Below are 20,575 nucleotides of genomic sequence, written 5' to 3' on the forward strand. Positions count from 1 at the left end.
GTTTTATAGATGATGGTTTGTGTCGTCCAGGAGCACTCACTCTTCTAGACAAGACCAGCCAGAAGCTGGACACCCCAATCTGGAGAACAAGAGAGTTCAGGACTGGGAACATTCCAGAATTTGAGTGTTGAGAAATTATTTATTGAACAAGAGGATACCGGGTAGGGGAAGGAAGAGAACAGAAGCTAATATAGTGTATGTACTTGATATATTTTATATCATTTAACAAAGTATCTGAGATGGAAAAGATGTACTATAGTCTTTGAAATTCAGCTAAAATTCAGACATTAGCAAGTCACTGTTAGCAAAAAGATGAGAAATTATATTTTTCATCAATTTTAATGATGAAGTCTGATATCAAAACAATTGCTATTTAAGCTATAAGCCAAATTGAAAAAAGATAATCTAGGTTATTTAATCAGTATTTATAATATTATCTTCTTCAGTATTTAAATTTATATTACATACTGAAAAGAAATTGCATGTCATAAAAATAGCCTAAAAATTTTAAAATAACCAAAAATAGAAATAGCCACTTTAAAAATATATTTTAAGGATAATTTACTTCCCCCAATTTAAGCTAACAGATGTACAGTTTATTTTAATCTTTCAATAGAATTGCTCTGTAAATCAACTGCACCTGCATAATTAAGACATTTTTAGAAACATTTTTGATGAGTACTATACCAGAAACCTAAGTAAGATAAATACACCTTGAATTAGAGATAAATGCTGTTATGGCATCTATGCCTACAACGTAGAACACAAATAACTGGTCTACATGTAGGCTCCTCATCACCACACTCAAAACAATAGTGTCTTTTCCTCTTGCTGACAAGACTTCACATGACCGGAAAAAGGAAATGTGCTAGCATACTACTGCATGAAGTTTGGCTAAAAAGAGACTGGAATGTCTTCTTTTTAAGTGACTAGAGCACATAGCTAAATGAATACTGTACCTTAGAGATGAACCTTATTGAAACTACACACTTGTTCCAACAAGGCTACCATTGTTAATCCTTGTTGGATTCAGCTTCAGAACTTTCTCATAGCCAGTTCCAACACATTCACACAACAAGCACTACCACCATCTTTTCTTATTGCTTTACAGTCGTCACATTTTATTTTCAACCCAGCCTCATTACCTACCTATGCACCCAACTTGGTTAACTTTTGGCAGAACTGAGAATACCCAAAAGAATATGCTACAGGTCTGTCATGCAGGGTCTCAGCTCCTGCTCCCCGCACAAGAATGCAGGATATGATGAGGCCAAAAAGGAACACCCACGGAGACATAGATAGGGGAGTCATACCACTATAGTCTCGCTGGCGGCTGGGTTGGAGACACAGGGAGCAGGAGCCACACGATCCACAACCTGCTGTCCGCTTCTCTGCCAACCAACCTTACTTGCTAACTGCAATCCATCGTGCTAACTGAAATCCATTCTTGCCAGCTTAGCCACGGCAGTTATATCAGCGGCTAATGGCTAACTGGTTACAGCTGATGACCAACTAGTCACAGCTGATGGCCATCTCCTACCCAAGCCAGCACCTTTCCACGAGAGGCCTAGCGCCTGGAAACTGCTCTCCTGGCTCTGTCCCCACAAGGTCTGATGGTAATTACAAAAGGGAAATGAGGAGCATGATTTGAACAATCGCAACATCGGTTGAACAAGAATGAAATTTCCCAGCTTTAAAAGGAAAAGAATTATAATTTTTATATGATATTTTTAAAGTATATGGCATAGTTTATATCTCATGGATTTAAGTATGTCATTTATTTAATGAAAGAGGGTAACAAGTGCATTCTAGAACAATATAGTAAAACACGTAGGTCATAGGCATATATTGCAATGTCACCACCCACCAAAAGAGTCATACCTGGCTTCCTGCAATACTTGCAACCAGAGTACAAGGACCAACGTGATCCGAGTGCACTTTTAGGGGAAATATTAGTTCTTCTATCACAGAATCTCAGAGTTCTTTTTCTTTTTTTGATATGTGACCCCCGAAAGAAGTGATGTTAAGTTTAAACCTGACAGGAAGAAAACTCTCAAGAAAAGACTGCTTGCCTGTGCTCGTGTGGAGGGTAAGAGGCTTTCTCCTTGTGGTCATCCCCGCCCCCCACAGCCAACTCTGTGTGGACAGGACTGACACAGGTCCCGGCCACAATACCTTCATCCTCGGCCCGGGGAAATCAGGATGTTATGCAGCACTCTGCTCTTCCGCACCACAGCACAAGGCTGCCACCTACAGAATCATGTCATCCATTCAGCACTACCCAGGGAGAAAGAGGATCAGCTTAACACAAGCCTGCCTTCTGCAGATCAGAGAAAGGTGCCTACTGGTAAAGAATACATTTGTGACTGGACACTCCAGGTTTAATTTCCTGTTTGGGAAAGGCACCTATGACAACCAAAATGGGGCCAATAAGAGTAGCAACCCATGCTTTCATTGTTGGCCACTTGAGAAAACAACTTAGGGGCTGGAAAGCATCACAAACAACATGAGACTTTATGCAGAGCACTTTTTTTAAAACTGCACTTCCTGCTTTACTACAGAAAGATAGACAGAGATAGACAGAAAGATAAAGTGGCAAATCTACTGGAAATAAAACGGTTTTCCTAACTTTCCTTAGGATTGTCTATTCTTAGAGGTATGTAATTGCCCAACTGTTAAAAACATGAAGCACTCAAAGGTGTTTAATTTAGCATCTGTTCTGTTACTCTGCCCTTCCCTTCCCATTTCCCCCACCCCCTTAAGTGTGATAATTTGATTCTGGAACAAACAGCTAAACTGCCATTGATTAGAGCTCACTCCAGTGACTCTCCTTTCATTACCCCTTATATAAATGAGAAGTACAAACCATCCATCGGTCGTGAGAAAACGCAAAGGATAAATAGCCTTTACTGGGACCACTCATTTCAACCATCACTGATTGGTCATCTCGAGTGAAGGACAGGAAGACACAGGCACGCTCCTTCTCTGGGTCACAGTTCAAAGGGCTCCGAACACAGAACTTCTTGTTCCCACAATCTGAAGCACTGAACTAGAAAAATGACAGGGGGAGAAAAGTCTTAATTATCAAACAAGCAGTTCATTTCCAATGACAGAAGAGCCACTACCTTGAAGGACAGGTTTTAACGAGAATAACTTTTCATAATGAGGATTCAAATAAGGGAAGAAAAAACATGTCACAAATTAGAAATGATGAGAGCAGTAGTTAGGTTGTGAACTTTTAAACTTCATTAATTTTAATTAAAATTTGGAAGGCACATTAGTTGAACTATAATTGTGCCCAAGTATTAAAGTCTCTTTAGTACACAAAATATTTCACATTAATTATGTTCTGGAGCAAAGTTTCCGGTAAATTTGAGAAACTTTTTAGGGCATATTTAAGTCCGCATTGACATTCTTGCCTAAAGGGTATTCTCTAGTTTTCAGAGGTAGAAATTTAAAAAGCAAACAAACAAACCTTTACCAAGATTTTATATTTATATCCTGGACTCCTTCCAGAATTTAGTTGAAATTTGATATTAAAGTAATATAAGAAAGGGTTACTCCAATATATTCCACCACTTCAAATAACAGTAATAACAATTTAGTGGGCAGAAACAAGAACAATATATAATGACTTAATTTAGGACTTTTTGGTATGCCAAATAAAAGGAAGAGTATCCAAAAATGTCAGCTCTACAATTTGACAAAGCAAATGAGCAGGCGTCCTGTTAGAAAGGTCCGTGACATTACATTTCAGAACAGAACTAAACATTACTTTACATACCTAGATGTAATAGGAACTGTATAAAAAAACCTCTCATTTCTTATTCTATTCTAGTTCAGGCCACCAAATGTATGGGGGTTCTTCTCACACTAAGCTATTCTGCAATTCTCTGTGGACACCAACTGGGTGTCCTATAACTCAATTCCATTCCAACAGTATCTACCTGAAGTTAGTGTCAGATCCCACAAGTTAAGGGCTCAGTCCCACGAAACTGCACCCACTTCAGATGCCAATCGCAAGTCCCAAGTTATCATTTGTACTTCTGACTGATCAGCCATAAATGAGATATTCCTACAACACCCTCCTTGGGTTTGATAATATACTAGAATGACTCACAGCACTGAGGAGAACAGTTTACTTACTAAATTACCAGTTTATTATGAAAGGATACAACTGCGGAATAGCCAGATGCATGGGGTCCATGGGGAAAAGGTGCACGGGGTAAGGTATGTGGGAAGGGGTGTGGAGCTTCCATGACCTCTCTCAGACTCCACTCTCCTAGCACCTCCACGGGTTCAGTGACCCAGCTCTCTGACCCCCATACTTTGGAATTTTCATGGAGTCTTCATCATGTAGGCATGATGGATTTTTAACTCAATTTTCATTACCTCTTCCCTCTCTGGAGAATGAGGTGTGGAACTGAAAGTTCTCAACTTCTAATCATAGACTGCTCTTTCTGGTGACCAGCCCCATCCAGGAATCCACCAAGAATCACCTCATTAGAACAAAATATGTTCATAACCCAAGAAATTCCGAGAGATTTAGGATCTCTGTGTCAGACACTCCTATCAATCAGAAAATCAAAAGCTTTTAGGAGCTCTGTATCAGGAACTAGGGCCAAAGGCCAAATATTAGCAGGAACTGGGATACACATACATACACACACACACACACACACACACACACACAAAAGAGGTCTGACAATTAAGTTCCGGAACTTGTTGCAACGATGTTGCTAACTTTTTCTAATATCAGAGGGGTTATTCATTATGAATTTGTACCAACTGGACAAACACTTAACCAAGTTTATTATTTGGAAGTGCTGAAAAGGCTGCGTGAAAAAGTTAGATGAAAACAACCTGAACTTTTAGCCAACACTTCATGGCTCTTCCATCACAACAATGCACCAGCTCACACGGCACTGTCTGTGAGGGAATTTTTAGCCAATAAACAAATAACTGTATTGGAACACCCTCGCTACTCACCTGATCTGGCCTCCAGTGACTTCTTTCTTTACACAAAGATAAAGGAAATATTGAAAGGAAGACATTTTGATGACATTCAGGACATGAAGGGTAATAATGATGACAGCTCTGATGGCCATTCCAGAAAAAGAGTTCCAAAATTGCTTTGAAGGGTAGACTAGGCACTGGCGTCAGTGCATAGCTTCCCAACGGAAGTACTTCAAAGGTGACCATAGTGATATTCAGCAATGAGGTATGTAGCACTCTTTCTAGGATGAGTTCGTGAACTTAATTGTCCGATCTCATATTTCATATTATTTCACAGGAACATAAAGAGAAAGCATAGTAGAGTGGAGAACAAGCCACTGGGAACTAGGACACTTGAGTTTTGGTCTCTGCTCTCCCCTTGACTCCATCACGTCTGCTAAAGAACTTAATTCTCCCAGGATCCCATTACCTTCAATTCTATAACAGGGACCGAACAAAATCGACCTGAGGTCTCTTCTAGCTCTACAAACACTATAATCCTATGACTCTGAATGCACCTCTCTACAATTAATGATTAGAAGTTTGGCATAGGGATACAATAAACACTCCAACAAGAGCTAATAATGCCTTTTATGTGAAAAAGATGGAAAAATAACAATCTTGTCAACAGGTTCCTACTGGGAAGCTCAGATTCACACTGACTATTTACTCCCCTAAAGCAACTTTTAAATAAATAAATACTAAGACTAAGTAAATTACGAACTAGTGCACATCATAGATCTAAATGTATGGGCAAACAAAAGTACATTTATAATAACGTAATCAAATATAATTGCAAAATGTAGAAGAAAAGGAAAACAAAATGAGACATTACACAGAAGTACAATTGTTTTACTTGCTCTTCTCTAAGAGAGCAGAGTATAAAAAAGATAAGGGAAGGAAAAGAAAAAAGGAAATAATATTTATTGAATATCTATTAAGTGCAAAGCAGTTATAAACCTTATGTTCATTATACCGCTTAATTCTCATAGTGATAAGAGTTAGGTATTATTCTCATTTTATAGTTCAAGAAACTGAGACTTTGAGAATTAAATAATTTGTCCAAAGTCACACAGAAAGTAGACAACTCAGAATTCAGGCACAAGTTTATTCTTTCAGCTGTAATAATTTGCTTTAAGATATTTTTCATTACATTCACTTCTGAATAAGTCAAATTTATCAGAACTGCCTTCAGTAAAACCTTTCTAATGTTTCTAATATGCATTACCCTTTCCAAGATATGTTTTCTTAATCATAATTCTTCTGAATCAGAGGGCCTACATGAATTTTACCTGACGAGCTTGCAAGAGTTTCTGTATTCCAGCACATCGAAATCCTCAATACTCACTGGCCTTAATGAAATAAGATCTAAAAGTATACTACCATTTCAAGATTCTGTTCCAAATCTTGTCTAAATTTAGCTTAAGCTCGCTCTCCATGTTTTATATTTGGTGATGGAAAGAAAAGAAAGAGAAAGAGAGAACAGAGACAGAGAGAGAAGTAAGGGGGAGGGGGAGACAGAGGGAGAGAGGGAGGAAGTTGCTGCTGCTCCATCAGATTTATTTTCAAATGGAAACATATCCACTGCTGGTATAGACTACGTGTCAATGTCATAACCACGCCTTAAACATGCCGGGTCTTGCACTCCCTCTAGTCTAACGTTTAAGTCATACTGTTGCAACAATGACTTCCTTCAGATTTCCTGCAGGAAACCCAAAAACTTGCTACCCCAACTCCATACAGCTGCTTCTCCACACACTTCACCAAGCATAGAACCACAATTTCTAAGGAAGTTGTTATTTTAGATTGCATTTAGTAAAACCATAAATATGTTACTTACTGATTTGGTTAAATGGGAGACTGGAGGTAACGTTGACAAAGGTGCCACTGTACCTTCAGGTGTTGTAAAAGGCAGTGCATTTGGTTGCGAAATTACAGGACCAGGAATCTTCACCCAGTATGTTTTATACTTCTCAACAACCGTGACTCTGAAATGAAATACAGAACGCTGATTGTGGCCCATCAAAACTTTAGAGGGGAAAGAAAAAAATGAAGTAGGGACATGACTTAATAGTGCCTACCAGTGCTAGTTATGTCTGAGGCAAATCTCTAATGACTCTCTTCCGCACCATCATTAAATGAACTTTTATTGCACCGTACACATGCCCTAACTCTCTCGCGCTCTCTCTTCTCTTTTTTTCTTACTTGTTTTTGGGCATATTCATGATGCCAGACCTAGAGACTAAACCACACTGATTTCTATTCTCTGACATATAAAGAATATACTACTACTACTTGCTTCATAGTGCTCTGTTCAAAGGGCATAAGTCACCAAATTTCCAGACTGAAACAGGAGCAAATCTTTAAAAGTATTAGCCCAAAAACCCTAAAGGCTCAAGTATTAATTGTGACTCTTATTAGTATGATGGTAATGCAATACTCCATTCACTCAACAAACGTCTATTAAATGCCTACAAGGTGTCAGGTCCTGTGTTACATACTGGGTATACACTGGTGAAGAAACCAACACAACAAGCCAAACAACTGTTTACATCACTAAGGTGGTATTATTACTAGACCAAACCTCTTCTATACAGGTGAATGTCCAATAGGTTTTAAAAATTATACAGACCATTATTGTTTAAATTACACTAGTTACAAGGTTGTTAACTCTTCTTTCTACTCACAGAAACTGTATGTGATTCGGGGCACTGTTTGGAGCATTCCAGTAGACTTTAAGTTCTGTTTTTTTGTGTGGATTTGTGTGACTCACAGCTGATCCCTGAAATAAAATGGAAAAGAACTATCATTCAGTCACTCAATAGCTTGGCATGGCTGGAACTATCACTTTGCAAAGTAATTTATTATTGCATGACCTTGACATTCTGGTGAAGACTGTTTTATTTAGAACAGGGATTCATGTACTCAATAAATGCATGTTGACTGATTGACACTATATTAGCAGTTGGCTCTGTGAATAAATTAGAGTCAGCAGAAATTTAAGAACTAAAGAGAGTTATGAACATTGGGTGTGTTAATGCTATATAGACCTGCATGTTATTTCACTTATACTATAAATGTATATCCCTTCCATTAATAGATGCAAATAATACGCAGAGGATTCATCAAAAGAAATTCCTGCCCCCAAATATGTTGCGTTGTATTTTAGTAATTCCTTTCTCTTGAACAATCTTATTTCCCACTTTCATTCATCAGGCAAATTCCTACTCATTCTTACTCGAAATGAGTAGAAGATGATGGCCAAGCTTTAGGATCATGTCCTCCCAAAAGCTCTCTCTCAATTCCCCCCAACCTGTGTGCACCCCTGCTATACTTCCCACCTCATCCTGTGTGTGCTTCTAATCCAAGTCATCACATTGTTCCACTCATGTGTCTATCTTATATCCATATACCCTATCTATGTGCCATGTCACCTGTCCACATGTTTTACTTATGTGTAAGGCTATGAGCTGTTCCAGTCTTGTTCACCACCCAAGATAGTAAATGTTTATTAAATTAATGAATGAATGAATGAATGAATGGACAAAAATTAGACTTTGTCGCATTCTAGAACTCTATCTTCAATATTTACACCCTTCAGAAATCAATATGATAAAAAAGTCAATATTATATAAAATATCAAATACTAGAAACTCTTCAAGCTACTGTCCTACCTTTCTTAAGATGCTGATGTATAAAAATATATAATTGCCAGTAGTAAAATTAGGGGGAAAGTTGGACTGCTGCAAATCTATTTAGATGTCTGCAGTACATGTCTAGCTTGCAAACACCAACCCATAGTGAAAAGACCCATGGAAACTAACAGAAATCTGTTTCAAACTAAACACAAACCTGTATATCTTCACAGGTCAGAATCTGTGACATTTGACTGTCGATCAATGTGAAGGAGCCAATAGGAGGGCCACTCAGAGCCTCAGCATCACGTGCTTCTAAGAGAAAGCCTTTAAATTCTGGACCAGATAAAGTAACTGAGAAACAGACAAAAAGATAATTTAAGAGATTTAGCAACATCCCAAAAGGAAACTGTTCAGAGGAGGCACAATCAGAGTTATGTAGAATCGGGTGTTCATACAAAAAACTTCCTCAGGAGAGAAAACAGTAGAAATCATCCTAAAAACAAAGTTCTAAACTATGTTCCATAGGACATCCACTCCGTGAGATGTTAATAGCCATTCCACAGCAGAAAAAAAGGTAGGCAATGGTCAGGGGGTGATCCATGGGGGCAAATTAGTTTGGAAAATGCTGGATAAAAGTAATTATTTCTTTACTGCAAATTTTACTGTGCACTACGAAACTCTAAGAGATATATTATATGTAACAGATTGCTTGTATTTTCCATGTACTCTTTTTGTTAGAGAGTACCTATCAATATTTTCCATTTCTAGAGTTGCAGAAAATACAATTTAAATAATAAAATACTTTTATAGATACACCTTTGTCAGCCTACATTTTGTCAAGAGAATGGGGGAAACATAAAATTACACTTTATCAAGAAAAATAAGGGTCGGGCGTTTGGATGGCTCAGTTGGTTAGAGTGCAAGCTCTCAACAACAAGGTTGCCAGTTCAATTCCTGCATGGGATGGTGGGTTGCGGCCCGGCAACTAAGATTGAAAACGGCAACTGGACTTGGAGCTGAGCTGCACCCTCCACAACTAGACTGAAGGACAATGACTTGAGTTGGAGCTGATGGGTCCCAGAAAAACACTGTTCCTCAATAAAAATAAAAAAAATTAAAAACTTAAAAAAGAAAAGAGTTTATTATATCTTAAACCAGATAAAATAAATTTTATTTTCCTTTTCTATTGAGTTAATAGTACTGCTAATGAAGATACATTAAATAACAATAAAAACATATTTTAAAACCTGTTCTGAACGGTAGATATATCATTTAAGTAATATAGTCATCTGCAGTAAACACAAAAATGGGAAGATGATGGCATCTTACTATAATAGGTGAAGAGATTTGACTGAAATTGTATAACTCCAATAGTAATAAAAATTCAACTTACAGTAAAAGAATAAAAGTCACAGTGTCAATAGTTAGGCCCGGTACAGTACCTTTGATCTGATCTCCTGATGTGAATGTCATCTGGCTCACTGAAATATTGTGAATAGGATCAGTGCGTGGGATATGACCATGTTCGGGAACCATTCCATGGCACGACTTTGCTACTTTTCCATTGGGATAATTAGCTACAGAGCTGAGGTGCGACAGAAGTATGAAGGCACCAACGGTAAACCCAGGAACTGCCATCTCAAAAAGAAGATTAAAAACACATTATTTTCAGATGTAACTAATAAAATATAAAAGCTTTCATACCACAGGACAGTAATTTTAGAGAATAATTCTAGAGAATTACTTGTTTTCAGTAATCAGCTAACCATATTCTCAGAAATATGTAATTTTAAAAATGTGATATGTGAAGTCCGACCTGAATTTGAATCTCAGCTCTACCAATTACCAATTGTGAGACTTTAATCAAATCTACTTAAGCCTCCACTTCCTTACTTGAAAAATGAGGAAACTAAGACCTTCCTTTCAGAGTTGTTTTCATAAATTGAAGATACAGCTAAAAGTCTGATAAGAAAGATAATAAACATTAGCTTTCATTATTATGGTTGGGGAATAATAATCTAATCCAATTAAAACAAAAGGTTTTATTCCACTTCATCCTAGAAAGCTTAAAAAACAAATAAGAGATGTTTCTTCTGGATTTAAATATCACCTGAATAAGTCTCTGAAACAAATTCTCCCTACTTGTCATTAAACTAAAACTAATCTTTTTTTTTTTTTTTTTTTTTTTTTTGCCATTAAACTAATCTTGATGACAGGGTAGATAAATAATTTGCAATACTGAAAACTGAGGGAAACAAACAACCAATTGCAAAAGACAATATTTCTATTACCTACAGCCCAAATACTTCTGATTTAAGAAACACAGTTGTCAACCCAAGCAATTTTCTTCCTCTCATCTAGTTTATCCATCTCTTACCATCTGCCTAATAGGAAACCAGCTGCTTTATGTAGTCCCACCCTCTTCGAGCCCAGATCTACCACTTCATTTCGTGCACATGTTTAAAACCTGTAACTCAGAGTATATAACAAGCTAGAGATAAATAGGCAGGGACACGGTACGTGGCAGTAAATAAAGTCAGCACTGTGGACAGGCTGCCGATGGGAAGAGCCCAAGAAGTTCATTCTCCATAGAAATGGGGTTTCCTATATCATAGATCTGGTTAGCGACGAAAGAAAAGCACCCTTAGAATCATTAGAATAAATTATCCTTTTACAGTCATGTACATTACAAACAAATCCCACCTTGGAGCAGAGCTAAACTACAGGAGTTCTGGCATGACACCAGGAATTATGCTGAGCGCTACACACAACCAGCCCTGCACCTTACACCAGTAGCTACAGCAAGTAGAGAGCGTAAGATCTAATGTACTGTGTACAGTATATCCCTTTCTTTTATCAAGCACTGAAGCCAGGTAGAATTTTTCCCATTTAAGGATAAGCAAGAGGAACAAAAGAACCAATCAAGTGCTTCGGAAAAAAATCAATAGCATAAGAGAAACACAATATTTCTCCATAGACTCCAAGGAAAAGCATACCTTTGAAAATAGTTAATTACTATAGGAAACAGTATTTAAGGAAATAAATGCTAAAGAGTAGAGCACTAGGAAAATTTTTCTATCAAACATAGCTTTCAGGTCCCTTTGTTGGGGGCAGATCTGCTTTTAGGACCAAGCAAGATTTAATAGAGAAGATCAAAGTCATAATTTTAACCATGTGACTTTGGCCAAGTTATTAAGATTAAATGCCGTAATGTGCCACTCCCCTAAAGGATGATTACTGTGGGAAGAGTTAGTTCAGTTTAACAAATACTTTCTTGGCACTGACTTCCTGTCAGGTGAAAGTGAAAACAAGACTTGATTTCTAGTCTCTGCTATGCACTAAGGAGATAAATAGCATCAATCAAGTCACTTAATCTCTATTTCAGTTTCTTTATTTGCAAAATATAGTGGGTGAAGCAGAATAAATTTAAGGCCACCTTCCACCTTAATATTATGATATTAGGAAAGCAAAGTGGAAACACATATTGGGAATTATTAGAGCAAGAACTATATGACAACAAAAGGAAGTGACTAAGACACAACCACCTGTCATTCACTAGGCAAATAATAAACTCAGTCAGAGAGGAAAGCAAATAATAGCAGTTTCTTTTTTCTTGGGCAGATGCTGACCATGCAAGGTGAAGTTAGTTCTAGTTTCATTACAGTGGCTAATGACGGTTTTCCAGTTGATGATTTCAGGACCAACATTTTTTCAAACTAATACATTAATTCATTAGCCAACTTATGCCAATAAAATATGGGATATGGATAATGAGCTATAAGTTACAAGAAAAATTCCCACCAATTTTGTATGATTTTTTTACCAGTTTTTAATATTAACATTCTACCGTGGATGGACATCATAACTTGCATTTTGTCATCCCAGGTGAAAGATAGATCTATTCATCCAAAAGATTAAAAGAGAGGTAATCCTGATTCTCTAACTGAAATATTCCCAAATCTGATGAAATGTATAGTTTTCTTTCTTGCCTGGAAGACAGACACTTAGTAAAAAGCTATAATGACTGCTTATACCATGTTCTACATACATTTCACACAAAGACAAGATTTCAAAACAAATGTATTCTTTACTATTTAAATACCAAATCCTTGTACATGGTTGAATACGAAATCTGACAATTAAGTTTGCGAACTTATTGCAATGATGTTGCTAACCTTTTTTTGATATCAGAGGGATTATTCATTATGAATTTGTACCAACTGGACAGTTAACCAAGTTTACTGTTAGGTTGGTGCAAAAGTAATTGCGGTTTTTGCAATTATTTTTAACCTTTTAAACCGCAATTACTTTTGCACCAACCTAACATTTGTAAATACTGAAAAAAAAAGTTAGACAACCTAAACTTTTCGCCAACAATTCATGGCTCTTGCATCACGACAATGCACCAGCTCACATGGTACTGTCTGTGAGGGAGTTTTTAGCCAGTAAACAAATAGCTGTATTGGAACATCCTCCCTACTCACCTGATCTGGCCCCCAATGACTTCTTTCTTTACCTGAAGATAAAGGAAATATTAAAAGGAAGACATTTTGGGCCGACCCAGTGGCTCAGGCAATTGGAGCTGCGTGCTCCTAACACTGAAAGCTGCCGGTTCAATTCCCATATGGGCCAATGGGCTCTCAACCACAAGGTTGCCTGTTCGATTCCTCGACTCCCGCAAGGGATGGTGGACTGTGCCCCCTGCAACTAACAACTGGTGCTGAGCTGCGCCCTCCACAACTAAGATTGAAAAGACAACAGTTTGACTTGAAAAAAGCCCTGGAAGTACACACTGTTCCCCAAAAAAGTCCTGTTAAAAAAAAAAAAAGAAGAAAGGAAGACATTTTGATGACATTCAAGACCTCAAGGATCATACGATGACAGTTCTGATGGCCATTCCAGAAAAAGAGTTCTAAAATTGTTTTGAAGGGTGGACTAGGCACTGGCGTTGGTGCCTAGCTTCCCAAAGGGAGTACTTCGAAGGTGACCATAGTCATATTCAGCAATGAAGTATGTAGCACTTTTTTTTTTTTTTTTTTTAATTAATTAGTTTCAGGTGCACAAGACAAAGCAAAACTTAGACATTTATCATTTATATCCCTCACACTGTGTGAACCCCCCTTCCCCCATCCACTATCCCTCTGTACGTTCCCAAAACCTCTCACCTTCCCCTTATCCCCACCCCCCTGCCCATCTAGCAACCCTCAGTTTTTCCTCTATGTCTCCAAAACTGTTTCTGATTAGTTCATTCACTTATTCTTTTCTTTAGATTCCACATATAAGTGAGATCATATGGTATTTGTCTTTCTCTTTCTGACTTATTTCACTTAACATAATGTTCTCTAGGTCCATCCATGTTGTTGCAAATGGTAAGATTTCTTTATGGCTGCGTAATACTCCATTGTATAAATGTACCACAGTTTCTTAATCCAGTCATCTACTGATGGGCATTTCGGTTGTTTCCAGGTCTTGGCTATTGTATATAGTGTGTAGCACTTTTTTTAGGATGAGTTCGTGAACTTAATTGTCCGACCTCATATGTATTATCATAATTGTGGACCACAGAGGCAAGTGATATTATTTAAGACAGCATATATATTACAACAAAGTAAAATTCAAATAAAATTTGAAAAATATTTAGATGTAAGAAAAAGGAGGATTATTTAATTATGGATTTTTTAAATAAATAGGTTATTAAATCTCTTTTTATTGTGTAACTCCAAGAACATGTGAGAAAAATAAAAAATGAAGGAAAGCACAGCTTTTAAAACCATGTCAGATGATTAAGCTAGCAAATAACTAATCAAGTCTTGTTGTATTGTATTAAAGTTCTAGCTCTTAATGTTAAGTCATTTATTTTAAATAAAGGCATCAAAGGAGTTCAAAAGTTAACATGAGCACAAAAAATTGTGGGAACTCAGCCCCGTAACACTTACTCTACACACTACCCAAGATGTGAGTGTAAGCACACGCTGAGTAGGTATGAGGTAACAAGTTTTTCTTAACTGTGAATAATGAGCCTCAAAAAAAGCAAAAACTTAACCAAAGGAGTTCACTAGAAAATATCTAAATAATTTGGAAAAGGATTTTCTTTGTTGTTATATGCAGTGGGTTTAATTTTTTACCATATCCAAAGTAATATGTTTACATTAGAACCAAAAAAAACATTTCAAGAGACATTATTTACACTTACCATACTTAATAAACTCATATATTTCTTATTCCTTCCCTTTTTTAATGCTGGTTATAACCAAAACATTGCCTTACAGTATATGTAGACCATTAAGTTTCAGCTTTGAATCAAGTTCTAAATTAGGAGTAGCAAGGATTTCAGTAAAAAAAGGAGTTCTCAGAACTAAAGAAGAAACAAACAAGCTAAGGAATGGAGAGGATTTTGGAGATAGGAGATGGATTTAGCCAATGAAAAATGTCTTATTCTTTCTTATTCCCTTTGTAAGCCTAAACAAAAACTATAAATATGACAAATAAATTAGGAGTCTCGCAGTGACCTTCTGTATGAGAAAAAAATTTTTATGAACCATAATATAAAAACGCTGCAATCCCTAAAAGCATTTGAATGTTCCTTTCAAAATTTCCATCAACTACATTCTACAATGTTCAAGGTAAATAATTATTTCTTACTGAATACTGTTTTCATTTTATTTTATTACTAGAATTACAATGGCATTATTTTAGTTTGCTACAAGTATAAATATTTCAATTAATTTATGAATTAAACATGCTTTTCCTTCTAGGCTTTTGGTCTAGAAACAGAACCTCCATTTATAATATTGCTTCTATTGTGAGGAATAAAGAAATAAAATGGTGTCACTATAGACAAGCAGCTAAATTTTAAAAATCAAGTAGGGTGAAGTATGAAAAAACATTCTATTCCTGTTTTAACATGCCTGGGAACTTAAACATTTGAACTTTCCAGTGCTGCAGCAATGCCTGTATATATATAAACTTCTGTATTACCGTCTGATTACCCGCTGAAGTACTAAGGAAAGAATGTTCACGTATCCAGACCACCTATCATCTAGAAAATAATCCAGATGCTAAGAAATGCAGGACTGATTTTTCTCAAGAATGTACTTGTTACAATACTAACCCTCAGCTTTTCTTACTTCTTCTGAACACACTGGGTATTGCCTAGTTGTATTTCTGGTTAGCAAACCCTAAGACCCTTGAATAAATCTTTATCATTTATTTCTAACCAAATACTCCTTCACTTACACTCAGTAAACAACTGGAAAATAAAATTGAAATTCCAAGCTGAATTAGAAATGAATTTTGGGACACAGCACATATGTAAGGTCACCATTTCATCTAAACCTGGGGCAAACCTGTTGGGCTTTGAACTATGACCAAAAACCTAGAGGGACTGGGGTTAGAGGTGAAATAGGTGTTTACCCATAGAATGGCAAGGGTTAGGCAAAAGTAATTTTAGAAAAATAGGTAGAACCACAGAAGGATAAGAAGATTGATAAAGTCAAAAAAGTTAAGACTGTTGATGTAAGAATTGTCCAAATCTGTGGAGAACTTTAATGAGTTTCGTTGAGCCAAACTGATGACAACTGCCAGAAAGCAAAATCTCAATGGATTATGAAAGTGTTCTGGAAAATGGAAGTTTTACAGTTTATTTCATACATTAGAATTAAAGGAGGAGATGTAAGGCGGGTTACATGAAATCCATTGGTGGTAAATTAAGGGGGTGGGAGAAAGCAAAGTGGGGAAATCCCTGGGATTGGATAAAGAGTTAAATAGAGAGACACACACTTCTTTTACATTGGTGGGGTCAGGATAGTTAATTAACATTTTATAGCATGTAGAGATGGCATTCGGGGACTAAGACAACAACGAAGGGTACTGTGGTCTGACTGTGGTCTGACGCTGGTGCAGTGGGTTGTGCCCTGAGGGGCCCAGAAAAAGATTCCTCTGACATAGCAAGTGTGTTATCTTAGAAGCAAAAAGACAACAGACAGCCTGCTTAAGGTAAACACTGACCTTCGTCAAGGAAGTTACAGGGCAAGGATGTGACTACTTGCCATGACCCACTTTTAGTTAGGAATTTTTATGTTTAGTTAGGAATTTTTATGTTCAGACCATCCCATGTGGTTAATTTTGGTCTCTGAGTTTGTAGGGTCTGCCATGCTGGCCTCCCCTGGGCTCATCAGTTTTAGTTTTCCATAAGCAGACTAAGCACAAAAGATATATGGAAAGTAATAAAATTTCTATGATGAAAAGGATTAGTTTTACTATACAGTGGGGAAGTAAGGGAACACAATGTGGAGAAAAAGGAAAAGAAACAAACATTTGAGGAGAACCAGGTAGATACTACATCTAATATAATCCTTACAAGCAGATATTATCTTCAATTTAGAGACAAAGAAGCTGAGGCCAGGGAATATACACTAAAGAATGTATAACTTTAGGATTGAACCTTAAATCTAACTCCAATATTCATGTTATTTTCGACACCATTGCTTCCTCCTTCGAGAGAGAAGTGTGTGGAAAATAACAAGTCCAGCAAGGATCCAAATTTCACAATGAAAGATGTGAGTGGGGACATGTTGTGAAAAAAGCTGAACTCTAAATTAGCCTAATTCAGAATGTTGAGTCCACTCTGAGTCTGAGAAGCAATGTAGATATTTCTTTCACAGAACTAAAGCTTCTGAAAGAATAAATGTGAAATCAACTAGTTCAATGCCTAAAAACACTAATAAATAGTAATTGCCATTATTTATTTTCACTAACTTTCCATATCACCAGTATATGCTAATTTCATCTGACCACTACTGTGGTTAGACAGCTGAGATTTTCACATATTTCTTTAATCTTCATTTAATTTGTTCAAACTTTCTGAAGTATTTCAGAAAATTTGCTCCTCTTCTTTCCAGTAATTTAACTTTGCCTTCTCAGAAAACTTCCACATCAACAATTAGAACGACTTTGACAGCTGAATCTCAAATTATAGGGAAATTGAAAAAGAGGTCAAGTATTTCCACTTCCCCTGATAACAATGTTTCAGACTCCATTTTCACAACAGGAAATACAAGAAAAATGATTTTTTTTAAATTAATAATTGAATATGGAGGGCAGAAAAATAATTTTCCTTCTACCCTTTTAAGATCTTCTGGCTGGACTAATAAACAAATTAACATGAGACAGATTAGCAGTAGAAAGACAAATTAAACCTCCTGTATACATGGGAGACCCAGGAGCACTGAGTAACTTGCTATGTTGATGGAAGCCATCACCTTAAATAATACCTTCAGCTAAAGACAAAAGAAGCTGTTGGGGGTGTGGGAGTGGGATTGGGGTGGGTGAGAAAGGGGAAGGGATTAAGAAGTACAAATTGGTTGTTACACAGTAGTCATTGGGATGTAGGGTATAGCATAAGGAATATAGCCAATAATATTGTAACAACTATGTCTGGTGTCAGATGGATACTAAGTTTATGGGGTGATAGAAGGGAGGGAATTGGGGGCAGGGTGAAAACTGTGAAGGGATTAACAAGTATAAATTTGTAGTTACAAAATAGTCAAGGGGATGTAAAGTAAAGCATAAGGAATATAATCAATAATATGGTAATAACTATGTATAATGCCAGGTGGGTACCAGTCAGGGGGATCCCTTCTTAAATTACATAAATGTCTAACCAGTATGCTGTACACCTGAAATTAATATAAAATAATATTGAATGTCAACTGTAATTGAAAAATGTAAACAAGGGGGGTAAGATAAAGGGGAATAAGAGATTCGAAGTTCCAGGTATAAAACAAATAAGTCTTGGGGATGTAATATACAGCCTGGGGAATACAGTCAATAATATTGTAATAGCTGGTACGGTGTCAGATGGTTGCCGCATTATCGTGATCACTTCTTTAGTATAGGGAATATAATCAATAATATGGTAATAACTATGTATAGTGCCAGGTGGGTACTGTTGAATAACTGTGATGTACACCTGAAACTAATATGATATTTTACGTTAGCTACTTTAAAAAAAAAATGTTGGGGGTGGAGAGTCAGTTAATGGTGCTTTTTACCTGGAAAAGCACCATAAACAAGGCTAAGAGATTGTTATGCAAATTTAGTCTCTGCAGTCTCTATAGATAGTGAGGGCAGGCCTGGTACAGTGCAGGAGTCACCTTTACAAATGGAGATTTCCCTTAGAATTGTAAATATCCTTTTACAAGGGGTAACTTCAGCTTAGTTACAGAGATTCTCCCATGTCTGTTCCTTAAAATAAACCAGACTAAAATAAATCAATATCCCAAAGAGGTATATTTGGGGGTGGCAAACTCTGGTTCCCCTCAAAAGCATTTAGTGCTTTATAATTTTAAAAACACTACAAAGTATGCATACGTAAAGACTGTAAAGAAATACACTAAATTATTTGTAAGGTGTTTAGATTACTTTTCAAACATTCTGTTACTTTCACTGGGTTGTTTTTTTTTGTGTGTATTTGTCTTAATAAATAAAATCTCTATCCCTCTTTTAAGATCCAGTTAAAATACCATCAAGTACTGTGTCCTAGGAGAGCGTGAGCAGTATGAACTAGTAGAACTCATCCCTTTAAACAGAACCATCCTTAAAAAGTTTAGCTCATTGTTTTCAATAAACCCAACAGACCAAATTTTAGTTTCCCACCTCTGTACCATCCAAATACAATACTCACAGCTTTCAACATTTTTAATTCATGTAAAAAAGAAAATAGCTAAACTGAAAAGTTTAGCTTTGTAAAGAAATATTCCTGCTAACTCATTTACAAATCGAAAAATCGCCGTTGCCCCTAGGGCAGCATGACAAGATGCAAAAAAAATTAAGGGCAGAGGTAACACCTAGTCACCCCAGAGCTTCTCTGAAAATCTAAAGACACACCAGGGGTCGGCGTTGGTGGGAGCTATAATTTCCATATTAAAAGACACTTTAAAAATCAAGTAAAGCTCTAAGCAAACTTCATATAGGTAATTATGTCATTTAGTTTAAATACAAAAGGTAGATCCCATAGTTTAAAATTTAAAAATACACTCATACATGAATAAAGTCACTGCTTTTCAGGATCTCTACTTACAATCACCCTTTCCTTGGTTTTAAAGCCTGTTAGTCAAAGTCATGAGACATATTATTAACCTAACTTGTTAGTAGTGAACACTCATTAGCTCAATATAAGTTCCAGAACATAGTTTGTTAATAAAGCATCCAGCCTGTGTCACCAGTTGCCCCAAGTCAGCACAGGCGCCTTCTCTTAGTACTGTCACCTAGCTGGATTCAATTCTTAAATGCTTTGCAAAGAGCTTTGACATTAAAACATAAGGAGACACTTACCTCAAGACATAAGGAGGCACTTACCACGAGAAGCAGCGAAGAGAGCCTAGCCAACTTCCGGTTTTGTTACAACTTGTTTCACATTTCAGCAGCTGGGTGGAGCCAGTTTATCCAGTACCCAGAGGAAACTTCCAAAACTTAGCTGCAAAACTTGATCTGCAAGACTAGTACTCGTTTTAGGACTCCATTTCTGAGAATTAAGCATTCAGTTTTACACAAAGGAACATTTTTTGCCTGCTGGTAATTGTTTCACCAAGAAAATTATGTTTTTGTCTTTAACGGAAAAATCATTGGAAAATACATGCCTGTCCTATATAATGCTAAGTAAAGACAAACAAAAGAACCTACCTGTGATTAGGTAGGGTTGCCAAATTTAGTAAATTAAAATATAAGATGCCTGATTAATTCGAATTTCAGAATAACAGTCGATCATTCGTTAGTATAAGTATTGTCTTATGCAATATTTGGCATTTACTAAAAAATGATTTGTTGTTTTTCTGAAATTCAAATTTACCCTGGGTGTCCTGTATTTTATCTGGCAACCCTATGTATGATATAACAGCAAATAGCAAACAATTTCAATTAACTGCAAAAGGTGTAACAGATTG

General features: G+C 36.7%; 1 protein-coding gene across 5 annotated transcripts in view; it reads right to left on the reverse strand.

The window, feature by feature from the left end:
- FRRS1 (ferric chelate reductase 1) overlaps positions 1-20,026 on the reverse strand; it is a 45,926-nt gene extending 25,900 nt beyond the window's left edge. For 4 of the 5 annotated variants that reach the window (XM_074319323.1, XM_074319324.1, XM_074319322.1 and 1 more), the window contains exons 1-6: positions 19,968-20,022; positions 10,076-10,271; positions 8,848-8,984; positions 7,683-7,777; positions 6,836-6,983; positions 2,867-3,049 (exon numbers count right to left, since the gene is read on the reverse strand). In XM_074319323.1, the coding sequence (XP_074175424.1) occupies positions 2,867-3,049; positions 6,836-6,983; positions 7,683-7,777; positions 8,848-8,984; positions 10,076-10,271 (759 nt within the window). In that variant the 5' untranslated portion in view covers positions 19,968-20,022. Of the gene's footprint in view, positions 1-2,866; positions 3,050-6,835; positions 6,984-7,682; positions 7,778-8,847; positions 8,985-10,075; positions 10,272-19,967 lie in introns of all 5 variants that reach the window. The other variant, XM_074319321.1, reaches the window with a different exon arrangement.
- Positions 20,027-20,575: the final 549 nt, after the last annotated feature.

This window comes from Rhinolophus sinicus, linkage group LG14 (assembly GCF_036562045.2).
Source record: "Rhinolophus sinicus isolate RSC01 linkage group LG14, ASM3656204v1, whole genome shotgun sequence".
NCBI lineage: Eukaryota > Metazoa > Chordata > Mammalia > Chiroptera > Rhinolophidae > Rhinolophus > Rhinolophus sinicus.